The 16,287-nt window shown below is 44.2% G+C and overlaps 1 protein-coding gene across 1 annotated transcript in view; it reads right to left on the bottom strand.

Moving 5' to 3' along the window:
* SRBD1 (S1 RNA binding domain 1) overlaps positions 1-16,287 on the bottom strand; it is a 170,669-nt gene that overhangs the window by 126,255 nt on the left and 28,127 nt on the right. The window contains exons 10-14 of the mRNA XM_083433000.1: positions 15,064-15,167; positions 12,759-12,866; positions 8,061-8,218; positions 5,995-6,085; positions 4,644-4,751 (exon numbers count right to left, since the gene is read on the bottom strand). Of these exons, the coding sequence (XP_083289126.1) occupies positions 4,644-4,751; positions 5,995-6,085; positions 8,061-8,218; positions 12,759-12,866; positions 15,064-15,167 (569 nt within the window). The remainder of the gene's footprint in view (positions 1-4,643; positions 4,752-5,994; positions 6,086-8,060; positions 8,219-12,758; positions 12,867-15,063; positions 15,168-16,287) is intronic.

The raw sequence follows: 16,287 nt of genomic DNA, 5'->3' as shown, positions 1-16,287 counted from the left end.
GCTGTACGCCGGCTCCCTCGGCCAATAAAGCGAGATGAGCATCGCAACCCCAGAGTCGGTCACGACTGGACCTAATGGTCAGGGGTCCCTTTACCTTTAGGTTGGTGGCCATCATTGTCTCCTGTGGGAACTCAATCTAGAACAGGCCATACCCCCCCCCAACTCCCAGTCACAACAACTACCCAACAGAAGTGCCTTTGCTTTGTTGGGACTCCACTTCAGCTTACTGGCTCTCATCAAGTCCATTCATACCTCCAGGCATCTGTCCAGTACCAGCTCAGCCTCACTTGGTTCAGCTATTATAAATAAATATTATTCACCTTCATTTGCATTTGACGATGCTGTGCTCCAAATCCCGATGACTGCTCCCACCAACCTCATAGAGATATGAAATACCAAGGAGGACAGAAGCCTGTGAGATCCTACAGCAGCATCACCACAGGGGCAAAGCAGAACCACTTTGGAAACTGCCCTGAAGGTAGGAGTGGAACCTCCAGCTCCCAAACCAGTGAGAATACTGAGGTCAATAGTATCAAAAGCAGCTGAGAGATCAAGGGGGACCAGCAGGGCTCTACTCCATCATCAACCAGGGCTGTCGCAGTACCAAAACCAAGTCTGAAGTCAGAGTGAAATATGCCCACGTAATTATAATTACTGTCTCCTCTACATGGTGAGACACTGCTTTGCACTACTTCTGACCACCTCTTTCAAATGTATATATGCTTTCTTAAGCTTTCCTGGGCCCTGCCTTTTAACAGTGTTTTGTACACTGTGAAGTTTCATCTGCAATATATAGTTTTGTTTTATCTTGTTTTTTTTGGGAACTTTAGCGAACGTTATCACAGTATTTTTATTGTTTTATGTAAACCGCACTTTGTGGTCTATATTTTTAATAGTAAACAAACAAACCAATAAACCCACTAGATCTAGTTGAAGATGCCTCCTGGGGAATTGATCTTCTCATCCCTGCCTGGTGAAAACCTTCTTCTTCTTCTTCTTGCACTCATTTCATTATTATCCCACCTTTTTTCCATAATAGAACTCAAAATGGCACATATAGTAAATCCCAAGTGATCTCGCCTGCATGAACGGACAAAGACCTATACCTGTGTTGCTTCAACCTTGCTACATCACTCATCTTCCAACCATGTCCTAGGATTTGAGGTTTGCTGTTTTAATTTTCATTGTAAGAAATTTTCATCTTTCACTTGAGAAAGATGGACTTTAACTTTTTACAATTTCCTTTAAAAAAAAAAAATCTCCTAAGAACTCCCAACTACTGGCTGATGAGCTTATCTATTTAAATGCTGTGTTATTCATATCAAATTTTATCATTTTACTAGTTTTAAGAGTATTATTATTATTATTATTAAGAATCAAGAAAGTACTTGTTTACCTGGAATTTTTGAAAGCCAACTTTTCTAGAGGAAGGCAACTAAGAAAAAAATTAAGCTACAATCCCAAACACTTACTTGTTAATGTGCCACTAACTTGGGAATAGGTCCCACTGAATTCATTGGGATTTGCTTCTGAGTAGGCTTGCACCAGGATTGTGCTGCTAGTAAGTGATTGTAATAATTGCAAAGTGAACAAAAAGCAAAACAAAACAAAATAAAAATAATCCTGTTGTTCTCTAACGGCCCCCATCCCAACCTGAAACAAACTGATTTACTGCAGCAAGCAAAAGCTTGTAAAAGGACGCAAGACAGCTGAAACATTTGACAGGCATTATTAAAAGCCAGGGGATTTGTATCAGCCATTTTCCTTTAAAAGGTGCTTTGAAGTTGGCTATCTTTCATGTACTTCTTTCATGGCACATTAACAAAGAAAACCGAGCGGAGGTAAATCAAGTCCCAAGGTCACCTCTAGAGTTACAGCACCCTGGGTACCCTGATGAATTGAGAATTAATGCTGCATGAGCAGCAAATATAATAATAAAAACTATGGGCTGTTAACCAATCAAGTTTTACAAGTGGATCTGAACCCTTTTTATCTGCAACCGGAGCAAATACATCTTAATCCCCCCCACCACGGTCTTGAAATATAATTATCATAATGCAAACCCCAAACGTTAAATCACCCTTCAAACTGAGAGTGCTGTGAAGCAGAAAAGTAAATGTAATTAGGCTGGGTGAAACATTAGAAACAGAGGAGGGCAAGGGGACTTGAAAGTGGCAAAGTCCGGAGAGACTAATGCAGATATTTGGAAATGTAACACACATTAAAGTCAAAAGGGGCACGTAAAGGTTTGCGCAGACACATATAAAATACAAAAGAACGAGAACCGTAAACTAAAACTTTCGCCAGTAAGGGGCCCACTTCAAAGCTAGGAAGTGATTCCATTAGGAGAGACCAAAGCGTTTAATACTGATATTTAAGTTGCTTAAGCAATGGAGTAGAATGCACTGGATATTAGACGCTCAGTGGATTTTGCTTAATCTCTTTCGGCATAGTTAAATGCTCCCAGATGACCGGTGGCTGCAAATGCTACCAATTTCTCGAAAGCTGGAACAGGGGGAAGTGCTTGCCCAAAGTGAGTGAATAAGCACATGGCTCAAAAACTATTAATACAGGCAAATTTCAGGGAAGACAAGCGGCAGATGCAGAAAATCTGTATGTATTCTTTACTTGGTAACAGTGTTTTCATCAGCCAGCGGTCAAGGGTGGTTAAAGAGGCACTAAGGACACAATCCTGAATATATATATGCAGAAGAAAGTCCATTGAGCTTCATGGAACAACGTGTAGAGGATTGTGGACTTAGTCCATCAAAATCCATTCCATTTCAACATAAACATTTTCAGAGTCATCCCACATATTTCAGTGAGATAAGCTAGAATTAGGGAAGGGCCATGGCTCAGTAGTAGGACACCTGCAAAAGGCCCCAGCTTCAATCCTTGGTATCTACAGGTAGAACTAGGAATGTTCCATGTCTGAAAATTTGGAGAGCCCTTGCCAGTCATTGCACACATACTGAGCTAGATGGACCAACAATAAGGCAGCTTCCAATGATCTAACTCCATTCAAGAGACGGTTTCAATCTTAACTCCATTTACCCAGGTGTAAGCCCAGTTGGGCTCAACAGCACTTACAGGACATGGTTAGGATTTCACTGTTGGCCAATTGACCTCAGTGGGATTTATCTAAGTAACTACACAGAAGATTTCAGCCTGAAGCTCTTCTATAATAATAATAATAATAATAATAATAATAATAATAATAATAATAATAATTTATTTGTACCCCGCCCATCTGGCTGGGTTTCCCAAGCCACTCTGGGCGGCTTCCAACAAAGATGAAAAATACACTAAAATGTCACATATTAAAAACTTCCCTGAACAGGGCTGCCTTCAGATGTCTTCTATCGCTTTGGCATCTGCTGGAAGGGCGTTCCACAGGGCGGGCGCCACTACCGAGAAGGGCCTCTGCCTGGTTCCCTGTAACTTGGCCTCTCGCAGTGAGGGAACCGCCAGAAGGCCCTCGGAGATGGACCTCCGTGTCCGGGCAGAACGATGGGGGTGGAGACGCTCCTTCAGATATACTGGACCGAGGCCGTTCTATTATTAAGATAGGCCGTGGCGCATCTGCAGTGGCACGCCTTCCTCTGCCCCAGCTGCAACAAATCATGTCTCTCCATTATAGGTCTCTACAGCCACAGCAGGCACTACAATCTCCCAACAGTTTTGCTTCAACCCCAAAGATGCACTCCTCCATTGCCTCCCAAGACAGGTGGATGACGACAAAAACGTGTCACCTAGAAAATTGTAATTTGTGGTGCATTGCCCAGCCCAGTCAGGAACTATGGAACACAGGTGGCGCTGTGGTCTAAACCACTGAGCTTCTTGGGCTTGCCAATCAGAAGGTCGGAGGTGCGAATCAACGCTACAGGGTGAGCTCCCGTTGCTCTGTCCCAGCTCCTGCCAACCTAGCAGTTCGAAAGCACGCCAATGCAAGTAGATAAATAGGTACCACTCTGGCGGGAAGGTAAATGGCATTTCCATGTGTTCTGGTTTCTGTCACAGTGTCCCGTTGCACCAGAAGCAGTATAGTTATGCTGGCCATATGACCCAGAAAGCTGTCTGTGGACAAACACCGGTTCCCTCGGCCTGAAAGCGAGATGAGAGTTGCAACCCCATAGTCGCCTTGGACTGGACTTCACCGTCCAGGGGTCCTTTACCTTTACCTTACCTTTATGAAGACAATCAGGTCTACAACTGCATTCCCAAACCTTTGCTAGTTGGGAATACTCCCCACCCCACCCCACCCCAAATTAAAATTGGTGAGTGTTGTCGAAATTTGCCTATGGTACAATGGTTAACATATGCATTCATTGCTCCAATCAGTTTTGCCCCTGGCCTCACCCAGCTGAAAAGTGTTCCCCATTCCTGCACCGTACCATGACCATAATTATTGGGACTATCAACGAACTGTTTCCTTCTGTTTGTTTCTACAGGCCCTCTGGAGACGACTAATGATGATGATTATGTTCAAAGTCTCTTTGTTTGTTTTGAGGTTTTGCCTGAAAACAGCTGGACCAAGCAGAAGGAGATAAATGGGGAAATAGCCATCTCAATAAAATAAAATAAATTCTTATAGAAGCTACATTTCTACAAAAGCAAAGACCACGCTTCATATATTTTCTTACCAGTAAGTGACATCCAAAGGCGCGAAGTATTTCTTCGTAATCAAGTCAGCAAAGTAAGCTTCTGTTTCCCTACAAGCCGTTCCATTGCCAATCACAACGGTGCCGCAGCTTTCAGAGGGAGGGAAAGAGAGAATGTTAAGGTTGAGAAAGTATGAAGTCATCATGGCACCATCTGTCCCAGTAGGGGGTGCTGTTGCTTCCTCCACCAACAGATCAGAGAGAAGAAAATGCACCTGGCTCAACAATATGGAATGGGAAAAAGAAGGCCAACCTACCTGAGTTAACATGAAGAGGCCACCTAACATAGTACATTGTTTCAGATAGTGGAGATGCAAAGAGCTGGTGTTTATTTGTTTATTTGTTTGTAAGCTCATATACTGTACCACCCTTAAGCAAACTGTCTGGGAAAACTAACCCCAATTTTTACAAATGAAATGAAATAAAAGTATTTTTGAATGAAAAATTGTGCAGGTAATCGTAAGCTTCTCCTTCAACTCTTTATCCTGATTCCATTCATGTATATCTATTTTTATCACTTGATTGAATCAGAAAATGCAATGGGAAACTGTAATAACACAGGCTACCATAATTATTTCATGGGCTGAGAATGGGATGAGTATCTTCTCACAAGACAACATTGCACGATTAAAATTGATAAGGGGAAGGGCAGCCCTGTTAACCCGAAATGAATTAATGCACAATGCATCTCCCATACATTCCTGAACAAAGAGAGAACTCTGAAAACTCCTTTACTGTGAATGGAGATGGAAGTGCTGCACACATCCATTAATGAAGAAAGAGGAATGATGCTCCCTGGTCCAGTTGAGGTATCTCAGCTTCACAGCATACCTGAATGCAGTGTGGAAGTATCCCACTAACCATGGTTTCCCATTTCATTCAAACAGGGAAACAACGGAACAAGCCAGACTTTAAACCACAGTTTGAAGCTGGTTCAAGATGAAGTGGGAACCTATGGTTAAAGGAAGGTGATTTCATAATGCATTCAAGTACCCAGAGAAGGGAGCAAGGAAGGTTCATTCATATCTCAGTTTATGAAGCCAGGATATGATTGAGCAAACATGGCCCCTTTCTTGCCACATCGCATTGGTAGCACCATTGCCGCCCAACACAGCTCAGCAAGACAGGGAATGTTGGCCCTGTTGTCTCAGCAACAGACATGTGCTCTTCTCCCTCTTCCCAACACCCTGCTATTGGTTGAAAAAGGCTGCCAAAAAGCAGGGGAGGCAGATTTCTAGGGCCACCAAACAGGATTGCAAAAAGGCACCCCTTCCATTTTGGTTCAGCTCTAATGCACGGGCAGACCAAAAGAGGGAAGGTTTGTTTAACATACTTGTAATCCAGCAGAAGTGTCCGTATCTTCTCAGCTTCACGGAATCCTTTACCAGAGTGTAAATAGACAACATCAGTATGGAGTATTTGGCCTAAGGTGACAAGAAATGAAAAGCCATCTAGTTAGGAAGAATAACCTTGGTGGTCCGTTTCATATGCAACACTAAACCATGGTTTGGTGATACTGGAACAAATTTCAGCAAGCTTCAGGCTCATGCACGAACCCCTCCTCTCTCTTGCTGTTCTGCAGCAGCAAACAGGAGCTTTTGCTTCCTGTTTTAAACAAACCAGAGTTTCTCACTGTGTGCAAAGTGAGGGGACACTGGGTAACTATGGACAGATACAATGGTAACCTCTGAGTGTTAACAAATTTGGGTGGGGGTGATGCAAGCTGGACTCCAACATCATTTGCTATTTCTGCTTTAAACTATGGTTTGTTGAAACAAGCCAGGATCGAGCCTTAGTTTATGAACCCGGCTTGCTTACAAACCATTGCTTAAACTAACCAGTGTTACCCAGTTCAAACATAACCAGGATCTCTAGTTACTTTAAAACAGGGAGGGGAAACTTCCAACCTCTGCATAGCCACATCAGAAGAGAAAAGAAACACAGAAGCCCAAAGCGTATTCTTGTAGGGCTGAGCCATAATTCAGAGTTGCATCCAAAACAAGCCAAATCTTTTAGGAAAAGCTTGTAGCGCAGTTTTCAAGACGGCAAAGATTTGTGCTGCATGTCCCAACAAAATGTGTTTGGAGAAGGATTGCAGCTCATTGGTAGAGCATCTGCTTTCCAAGCAGAATGTCTCAGTTTTAGGGCTCAGATAAACTCCTGCTTAAAACCTAGAGAGCCGCTGCCAGTCCGTGCCGACAATATTGAGCTAAATGGACTAATGGTCTGATTCAGTATAAGGCAGCTGTTCCTATTAATTCTTGGCATTCAACCATCTTCTTCCAAGATTACATTCAAGCGTCTCCTTAAACGCATCTGTGTTTTATCCTGGCTTATCCTGAATCACCTTTTATTCTACTGTGTCTTCCCTTTTACTTTACTGTCCCTCCCTTGTTCTCTAATGTGCCTAAAAGGAATCATGGCAATGGAAGGAAAGTGGAGATAGCAGTAACAAAAGACCGAGCTTCTTTCTTTTGAAATTCCCTGCCAAAGGACTAGATAAGTCCAGAATGCATTGGGCTACAAACTATTAGAAATTAAACTACTGTATTTTTCGCTCTATAAGACGCACTTTTTCCCTCCTAAAAAGTAAGGGGAAATGTGTGTGCATCTTATGGAGCTAATGCAGGCTGCGCAGCTATCCCAGAAGCCAGAACAGCAAGAGGGATCACTGCGCAGCGCTCCCTCTCGCTGTTCTAGCTTCTGGCTTAGCTGTGCGAAGCCTCTTCAGGGCAGAGGGAGCCTTCATCCTGCTGCCCTGAAGAGGCTTCGCGTGGCTATCCCAGAAGCCAGAACAGCGAGAGGGATCGCTGCGCAGGGCTCCCTCTTGCAGTTCTAGCTTCTAGCTTAGCCCCTCAGTCCCTTCCCCCACCTCCCGGAAAAGCTCCCAAGAGCCGCGCTCCCTTTAAAGAGCCACACGGAGCATGTGTGCGGCTCTTGGGGGCTTCTCCCTCCTCGGGGAAAAGCCTGCAAGCACCGCGCACACACACTCCACGTGGCTCGTGAAAGGGAGCGCTGAGCAGAGCCTGGGATGCGTACAGGCTCTGCTCAGCGCTCCCTTTAAAGAATTTTTTTTCTCTTGCATTCCCCCTCTAAAAACTAGGTGCATCTTATGGAGCGAAAAATACGGTAATTCTTCTATGCCTTTGCTACCCCATCCCACCCCCCATTTGCCTGGGGTTTCCCTCTTCTGCTGAGCAGCCTAAAGCATTAGCTTAGTATAGGGTAGCCCACGTAATACCTTTCAGATGTTGCAGGATTCCTATGACCCCAGCAAGCATAGCTAATGGTCACAGAAAATGGAAGCTATAATCCGACACCATCCGCAGAGCATGATGTTAGCTACACATGTCCTGATAACACAACCAGTGCTTCTCACAGCTGGAGCACCACACTTACTGGTTGGTGAAATGATGGCCAGTTTGCAACCATGTTTATAGCCAGGATCAACTCCCATCAAGGTCCGTCCTCTGACAGGGCTCATGAGAAGCAACTGGCGGAGGTTCCTTCCGAACATCATTACAGATTCCTTCTCTGCGTCTGAAGTCAGTTTAGATCTAAGAAAGGAGTGTAGCAAAAAAACAGAGTTATTTCATCACAGGCAGGCAAAACTGCATATTGGCTTCCTCACACCAACACTCCATTGCCCTTTTCTGTTGAGAGCCAGTGTGGTGTAGTGGTTAAGAGTGGTAGTTTCGTAATCTGGTGAACCGGGTTCGCTTCCCCGCTCCTCCACATGCAGCTGCTGGGTGGCCTTGGGCCAGTCACACTTCTCTGAAGTCTCTCAGCCCCACTCACCTCACAGAGTGTTTGTTGTGGGGGAGGAAGGGAAAGGAGAATGTTAGCCGCTTTGAGACTCCTTCGGGTAGTGATATATCGGTAAGCGGGATATCAAATCCAAACTCTTCTTTTCCATGACTTTTCCATCTCTCCTACTCTTACTTTTTAAGGAGCAAACACTCCCCTCCCCCAGTCTGTTTTGATGCAGCGTGGATGACTGCATACAAATGCAGAACATGCATTTGCTCTGAAAGACAACACTTCATGCTTGTAATTTTTTTATTTTTTAAATAAAGTTAGTTTAAAAAGAATGTATAGGAGAAACTGTTCAGGCACTTGAAATTTGACAGTACACTTACTGTGGACTGTGACTCAGCTTTTTCATTGCCTGAGTGAATTACATTTTCAGAGAAACTCTGCTCTTGCTTCAAAGGAAACTTCTGCCTCCTCCTTACTTGCATCTATGGCAGAGGTGAGGAGCCTCTGGCCCAGGGGCCAAATGAGGCCCTTTTTGTCTGGCCTTTGAGACTTGTCACAGGCCATCAGCCGTAGCCAACGTAGGCCTGGAAACGATGCCCTATGAGGAACGGCTAAGGGAGCTGGGCATGTTTAGCCTGGAGAAGAGGAGGTTAAGGGGTGATATGATAGCCATGTTCAAATATATAAAAGGATGTCACATAGAGGAGGGAGAAAGGTTGTTTTCTGCTGCTCCAGAGAAGCGGACACGGAGCAATGGATCCAAACTACAAGAAAGAAGATTCCACCTAAACATTAGGAAGAACTTCCTGACAGTAAGAGCTGTTCGACAGTGGAATTTGCTGCCAAGGAGTGTGGTGGAGTCTCCTTCTTTGGAGGTCTTTAAGCAGAGGCTTGACAACCATATGTCAGGAGTGCTCTGATGGTGTTTCCTGCTTGGCAGGGGGTTGGACTCGATGGCCCTTGTGGTCTCTTCCAACTCTATGATTCTATGATTCTATGATTCTAGTGCCCTCCAGATGTTGTTTGACTCCAGCTCCCATCACCCCAGGCAGCTTGTCCAATGGGTCAAGGTGAAGGGAATTGTAGTCCAGCAACATTTGGAGGGCATCGCATAAGTACTTTACAGAAAGGAATCAGTACAGGCAACTCCCCATTTATGTGGAGGTTGCATTGTGCATGTCTGTGGACAGCGCATAAGTCCTTTCCACCCCCTTTTCCAGCCACTTCCAGGTAGCTGTGATGCGTGCATGCACATGTGTGTCAACCAGGCGCATGTACCGTATTTTTCGCTCTATAGGACGCATCCGACCATAGGATGCACCTTGTTTTAGAGGGGGAGAACAAGAAAAAATAATTCTCCCCCTCTCTCCTCAGCGCCCCTTCAACGAAGCGGCAGGAGAAACAGAGCCCCTTCCATTTCTCCTCCCGCTTGGCTGAAGGGGCGCTGCGCAGCTCTCCCTCTCTGCTGAAGCCAGGAGCATCTTGCTCCCCCGGCTTCAGCAAAAGGAACCCGAAGCCTCCGGAGCGCAACGGGAACTCGCGCTGCGCTCCGAAGGCTTCAGGTGGCTATCCCTAATAGCGCTCCCTATGCGCTTCGGAGGCTTCGCGTTGCTATCACTGAAGCCAAGGAGCCTGCATTCGCTTCATAGGACGCACACACATTTCCCCTTTATTTTTGGAGGGGGAAAAGTGCGTCTTATAGAGCGAAAAATACGGTAAATTGGTCATTGCCTGTACAGATTTCTCCCGGCTCCTAAACAGTGTCTTGCTTCTACAACTTATTCCTTCCTCTCCACTCCCCACATGCCCCTCTGGGAGGTCCTCTGGAGCCAACTTGATGGCATGTGGAGGGCTGTAGGGGAAAGAAGAAGAGGGGAACATTTCATTGCCCAACTGGAAGTCTCCTGCACTATCTGGACAAAGGCACTGGATATCAGTGCGGTTGAACTATTCGTTGTAGATGCTGACTGCTAACTAACAGGGCTATTGTTGAGAATGTAGAAGGTGTTGTTTTTAGAGAGGATGTGGATAGGTTGGAGATCCTGAATGGTGATATTTCAAATAAACAAGAACTCTACATTTTTTTAAAAAGCCTAAAATGCTTTTAATTCCCATTTCATTTCTGCACCGCCAAAACGCCACTTCAGCTGGTTACAAAAGCCATTATATTGTCATTGGTGAAACAGATTACTTCATAGTCTAGTCAGTACAGCAACCGTGGCAGAGTTGAGCCCAATATTATGACTATGTCGTTAATTTAGGAAGGGGGGGGGGGAATGACAGCTAAAAAGATACTTATAGCTAGAGCAATTAGCCTCCACGAATCCCTCCAGAGAAGTATGAGAAATGGGATTAGAGAGACATGATGGCGCACATTACCGAAACAGTGATTGTGAAATGGATACAATAAAACAATTTTAGCAGCATAGCAGTTTGCATCAAGACCATTATAACCATCTGATGTATTACTCAATATGGGGGGCTCACAATATGGTGCTGTCATTAAAAATGTTAAGGAAATTGCCGTTTGCATACACAAACTGTCAATTTTTTTCCCCATTTACAATGCTTTTTTTTGATCATTAAGTTATTTCCCACCATGCTAGCTGCCAGGGGAAATATGTCTTTCAACTTGCCAAAATTTCTTTTGCATATTCTTGTGATCTAAAGAACAAATCAGGAAACCGTCGCTACTAAAAGAGCATGTGTTAAAAATTCTTCAATTAGATCGACCCTACACAGATCTACTTGGAAGTACAGCTTATTGTTAGATTACTGCAACTTGCTATACATGGGGCTGCCTCTGAAGATGGTTTGGAAACTTCAGATGGTGCAATTCAGAGGCTAGGTTGAGACAAAACAGTTTGAGCATATGTTGCCAACCCTGGCCCAACTGCACCTTCTGCCAATGAGTTTTTACCTACAAAGCCTTAAACAGCTCAGGACTGCAATGCCTCAAGGACTCTCCCTATATGAACCAACATGGGCCCTACTGTAGTTCATTTTTATGTGCTTCATCTGTGAGAGGTCCAGAAGGTGGCAACACGAGAACGGGCCTTTTCTGTGGTGGCTCCCCACTTGTGGAAAAGTTCTCCTCACGGAGGCTTTCTGGCTCCTTTATTACTTATCTTTAGCCACCAGGCAAAAATATTCCTCTTCTCCCAGGTCTAATTAAACAATTGACCTTTTAATTTTTAAGGGGGTGGGACATTTTTTGTCACTATGGTATTTATTTATATATCGTAAACCACCCTGTGATCCTCGGATGAAGGACAGTACAGAAATCAATCAATCAATGAATCAATCAATCAATCAATCAATATTGATTGAAGCAGGGCTTACTTCTGAGTGAGGACTAAGGCATCAAGCAATCTCCTTCACGCAAGATACCGAAATATCACAATGTCTGCAATAAGGATGGAACTATGTGGAGGCACTGGCTGGATTCACAGATTTTCCTGCATCATGGTTTTTGCATAGCGCACATGTGCGCACAAACACACACACATCATGATGCACGATATATTGCCAGGTAAAAAGCTATGAGGGATGCGGGTGGCGCTGTGGTCTAAAACACAGAGCCTAGGGCTTGCGATCGGAAGGTCGGCAGTTCGAAACCCCGTGACGGGGTGAGCTCCCGTTGTTCAGTCCCAGCTCCTGACCACCTAGCAGTCTGAAAGCATGTCAAGTGCAAGTAGATAAATAGGTACCACTCCGGTGGGAAGGTAAACAGCATTTCCGTGCACTGCTCTGGTTCACCAAAAGCGGCTTAGTCGTGCTGGCCACATGACCCGGAAGCTGTGTGCGGACAAACACCGGCTCCCTTGGCCTACAGAGCGAGATAAGCGCGCAACCCCAGAGTCGTCTGCGATTGGAGCTAACAGTCAGGGGTACCTTTACCTTTAAAAAATTATGAAATAAAAATATCACAATATAGACTTCAAACCGGTTTTGGACTATACAGTGGTACCTCGGTTTACGAACTTAATCCATTCCAGAAGTCCGTTCTTAAACCGAGGCGTGCTTTCCCTAATGAGGCTTCCCGCCACCGGTGCCCTTCCAACATTCAGCTCCCATTCTTAGACCGAGGTAAAGTTCTCAAACCAAGACACTATTTCCGGTTTTGCAGAGTTTATAAATCAAATCGTTCTTAAACCGGACTGTTCTTGAACCGAGGTACCACTGTATATCGCTATATCACCCAGTCCCAGTGATAATTGCCTTGCTGTATTTTTTATGAAAGTGCTGCTTCTAAAAATTTAAGCAAATACTTTTTATTTGATATTCCTACATCACGGTACACAAGGCAGTTTACAATCCATAAGGGTGTTGCTTTACCTGAATTCTCTGCAGAGAAGCGGATAAATAAGGCGCTTGTAGGAGTCTTCTGTTGAATAACGTAGAAGCTCCATTAATTCAGGCTGTGCATAGGCCTTTGGTCTCCATCTGTGCACCAAAATGTTTAAAACAAAGATTATTTGGTAACATGTTGCAAGTGTAACCTGCTGAAAGCCATACTATAGCTTCAGCAAAATGGAATCTTAGCACAGGGTTTACAAAGTCCATTACAAATACCCTCTTTATGGGACTTGGAAGTCCTTGAAACCTGCAGACTAACTTCTTCTAAGAATATGCATACATACAAGGCGGTTAACAAAATCTGTGTAACAGAAGCCAAACAGATGACAAAGACTTGGGTGACTACTATCAACCAAATTTGTAGGAAATTAACTCAAGTGTAACAGCTTGAAACAGCTTGGCCAAGTCCAGAAGCAGCCAAGGGCACTTGTCACAATTTAGAAGCATGGTCAAATCTTCATGGTCACAGCCAGCACCTATTGGTTACCCAACGTGTATTTTACGAGCTAACTGCCAAGACTACCAGAGAGATAAATGGAAAACTGGCTACTACTTGCATGCATTCATCAATTCATTTTATGTACATCTGTTTAAGATCTTCTGTTGCTTTGGATTTCCCAGACAGAACTTTGACTGACTGCTGCTTCGGGTTTTCCCGGAGAAATCTTAGATCTTCTACTGCATTACGTTTCCCCAGCACTTAAGAGTTCAAATAAAAACAGTCAACAACAACTGCTTAACCCAGCAAGCATACAAAACAACAACAACAACCCCAAGCAAATCCAGGCAACTATTGCTGTTATAGCCAAAGGTCAATGGATGGAAACTGTGATCCAGATAGTCACCAGGTCAAGTCTCATCGAGCCACAAGGGGGCCTTAGGAGTTCTACCAACTTCAGCCTCAACCTTCTCCATGCAAAATATTATTGCATTATACAGATGATGTTATTATCTTGGATCTGATCCAGGTTTCCCCCATCTCCATGCCCAGTGCTCTATTTGCTAGCCAAGCCAGCAGTTACTGTTCCAGTTTACTTTGCAGGGCACATTCCCATTGCAGGGTTGCCATGTGTCCTTTTTTTCTAGGATACATCCTCTTTTCCAGGTCTGGTTGCCACATGTACTCTTTTCCCCAGACACAACCTTTTTTTCAGGATTGTAACCCAGAAGAGAATCACAACACAGCAGCATCTTAAACTAGCTACATACTGTATGAATCCCTTCTCTTGTGGCTGAACTAAAAGGATGCTGGCTCAGCTGCAAGATCTTGGAGAAGGAATCTGGGAGTGCAAGAGTTAACATCCCCGTCTCCTTCAGGAGAGTCCATATGTACATGTAGTTTAATAAATTGTTCTGTGCATGCTTATGTTCACAAAGATGCAAACGTGAGCCCAAATACTTTCATGTGGCAATAATACATATTATTATTATTATTATTATTTTGTTGTTGCAAGCTAAGAACATTGCTACTAGCAATATATCACAGCTTCTACAGCCGACATATAGTAGGGGGTATTTAAAGTGAGAGTCGTCAAAGTGATCCATAGTTAGAAGTAAGGTAAAGGTAAAGGGACCCCTGACCATTAGGTCCAGTCATGGCCGACTCTGGGGTTGCAGTGCTCATCTCACTTTATTGGCCAAGGGAGCCTGCATACAGCTTCCGGGTCACGTGGCCAGCATAACTAAGCTGCTTCTGGCGAACCAGAGCAGTGCATGGAAACGCCGTTTACCTTCCCGCCAGAGCGGTACCTATTTATCTACTTGCACTTTGAGGTGCTTTCAAACTGCTAGGTTGGCAGGAGCAGGGACCGAGGAACGGGAGCTCACCCCGTCGCAGAGATTCGAACTGCTGACCTTCTGATCGGCAAACCCTAGGCTCAGTAGTTTAACCCACAGCGCCACCGACATATAGCAGGGGGTATTTAAAGTGAGAGTCGCCAAAGCGATCCATAGTTAGAAGTAGAGTCGGCAAATGTGTCCTCTTTTTTGCTCTTCCAAATATGGCAGCCCTACTAGATCTAAAGCAGCAATAGCCAATGCTGCTCCCTCAAGGTATTGCTGGGTTGCATACAACTCCTGTCAACCCTGATCATTGGCCATGTTGGCTGAGTCTAATGGGAGAGACTCCAACATCTGGAGAGAACCACATTGGCTACTCACTCCCAGCTTAAGGTTTTTAGACTAGTCCAAAAGTGTAGGCCCAACATTTATAAATTCACACCGAGAAGGGAAATGCATTCAGCGAACCCTGATCAGAAAAATGAATAAATGCCCTCATACAGACCTTGCATTTACACACCACCTACAGAATTCAAACTTCACACCGTCAGGAATGTTGACCTTCACTGTCAGGACTTTGAGATTCTCCCCTCGGTTAATGGCTAGAATCTAAACGGCAAATAGAAATGGAGAACACATAAGACACACATAACAGGCAGGGAACACCTTCAAAACCACAGTGAATCTATTGATCTAGTGACTGTGCTGACTGCAGGGGGATCCATAGTTTCACTGCTTATAAGGCAGCTTCGTATGTTCACATGTGAAAGTGCTATTACAGCTGTATTATTGTTAGTTGTTCAATGTGCCAAAATGGCTTCCATAGGACCAAAACCCAGAGATGAATGAACTATGTTTTCAGTGGGTTGTGTGTGTGGGAGGGGGGTCCTCAGTTTTGCCCCTCCCCTAACTTAGCAAAAGCAGAGTTATGCAAAACTAAGTATGCAAATCAAGAGAAAGAATGTATATGTGGTCACCTTGCATAATGTATACAGGATGTAGAATCCCATTTTTGCTAGACCAAGTTATGGATTACCTAGGTGTAGAATTTTAATTTTGTTTTTGAACCACAGGGTATACACAGGCTTGAGTCCTGGTTTGTTTTTATACAGATCAATCAGCTAACTCTGCACTCTTTCTTTGCACGTCAGATGTAGGGGCAGGTGTGCACAGCTTAGCCAAAAGGGGAGACCCAACAGGCCTCATTTCTATTTATTTTACTTAGGAAAATATTTATATACCACTAAATCATAGAAAAACATCGAAGTGGTTTACAATTATACCTACATCTATACCTACAGAATAAAAACACATATGGGTTTAAAATCAGAAACCATCAACTAACTATTATGGAAAGATGTTATCTTAATTGCCTGCATAGAAAAGTTTTCAACAGGCATCTGAAGGTTGAAACTGAAGCCACCTGTTGAATCCTTACTGCCAGGACTGGGCCAATGATATTAAAGGCCCTACTTCATATCAGTGTCAGAAGGGCCTCTCTGACTCAAGGGACAAGCAATGGCACTCCTGCACTTGACCTCAGTGGCTGAGAAGGGATATAAGGGTTCAGGGAATCCCTAAGGTACCCTGGAGCTAAGTCGTTCAGAGCTATGTAAATGAATACAGGGATCTTGAACGTGGCTCGATAGCAGGTGGGCATTTACTAGGCCTGTGGGCCAGAGGTTCCCCACCCCTAGGCTAAATTAAAAAGTGTATTCAGAGTACATAA

This window comes from Podarcis tiliguerta (assembly GCF_965153285.1).
Source record: "Podarcis tiliguerta genome assembly, chromosome: 3".
In the NCBI taxonomy this organism is placed as follows: Eukaryota; Metazoa; Chordata; class Lepidosauria; order Squamata; family Lacertidae; genus Podarcis; species Podarcis tiliguerta.
The sequence above is the reverse complement of the archived record's forward strand: the minus strand, read 5'-3'. Positions and strand labels throughout refer to the sequence as shown.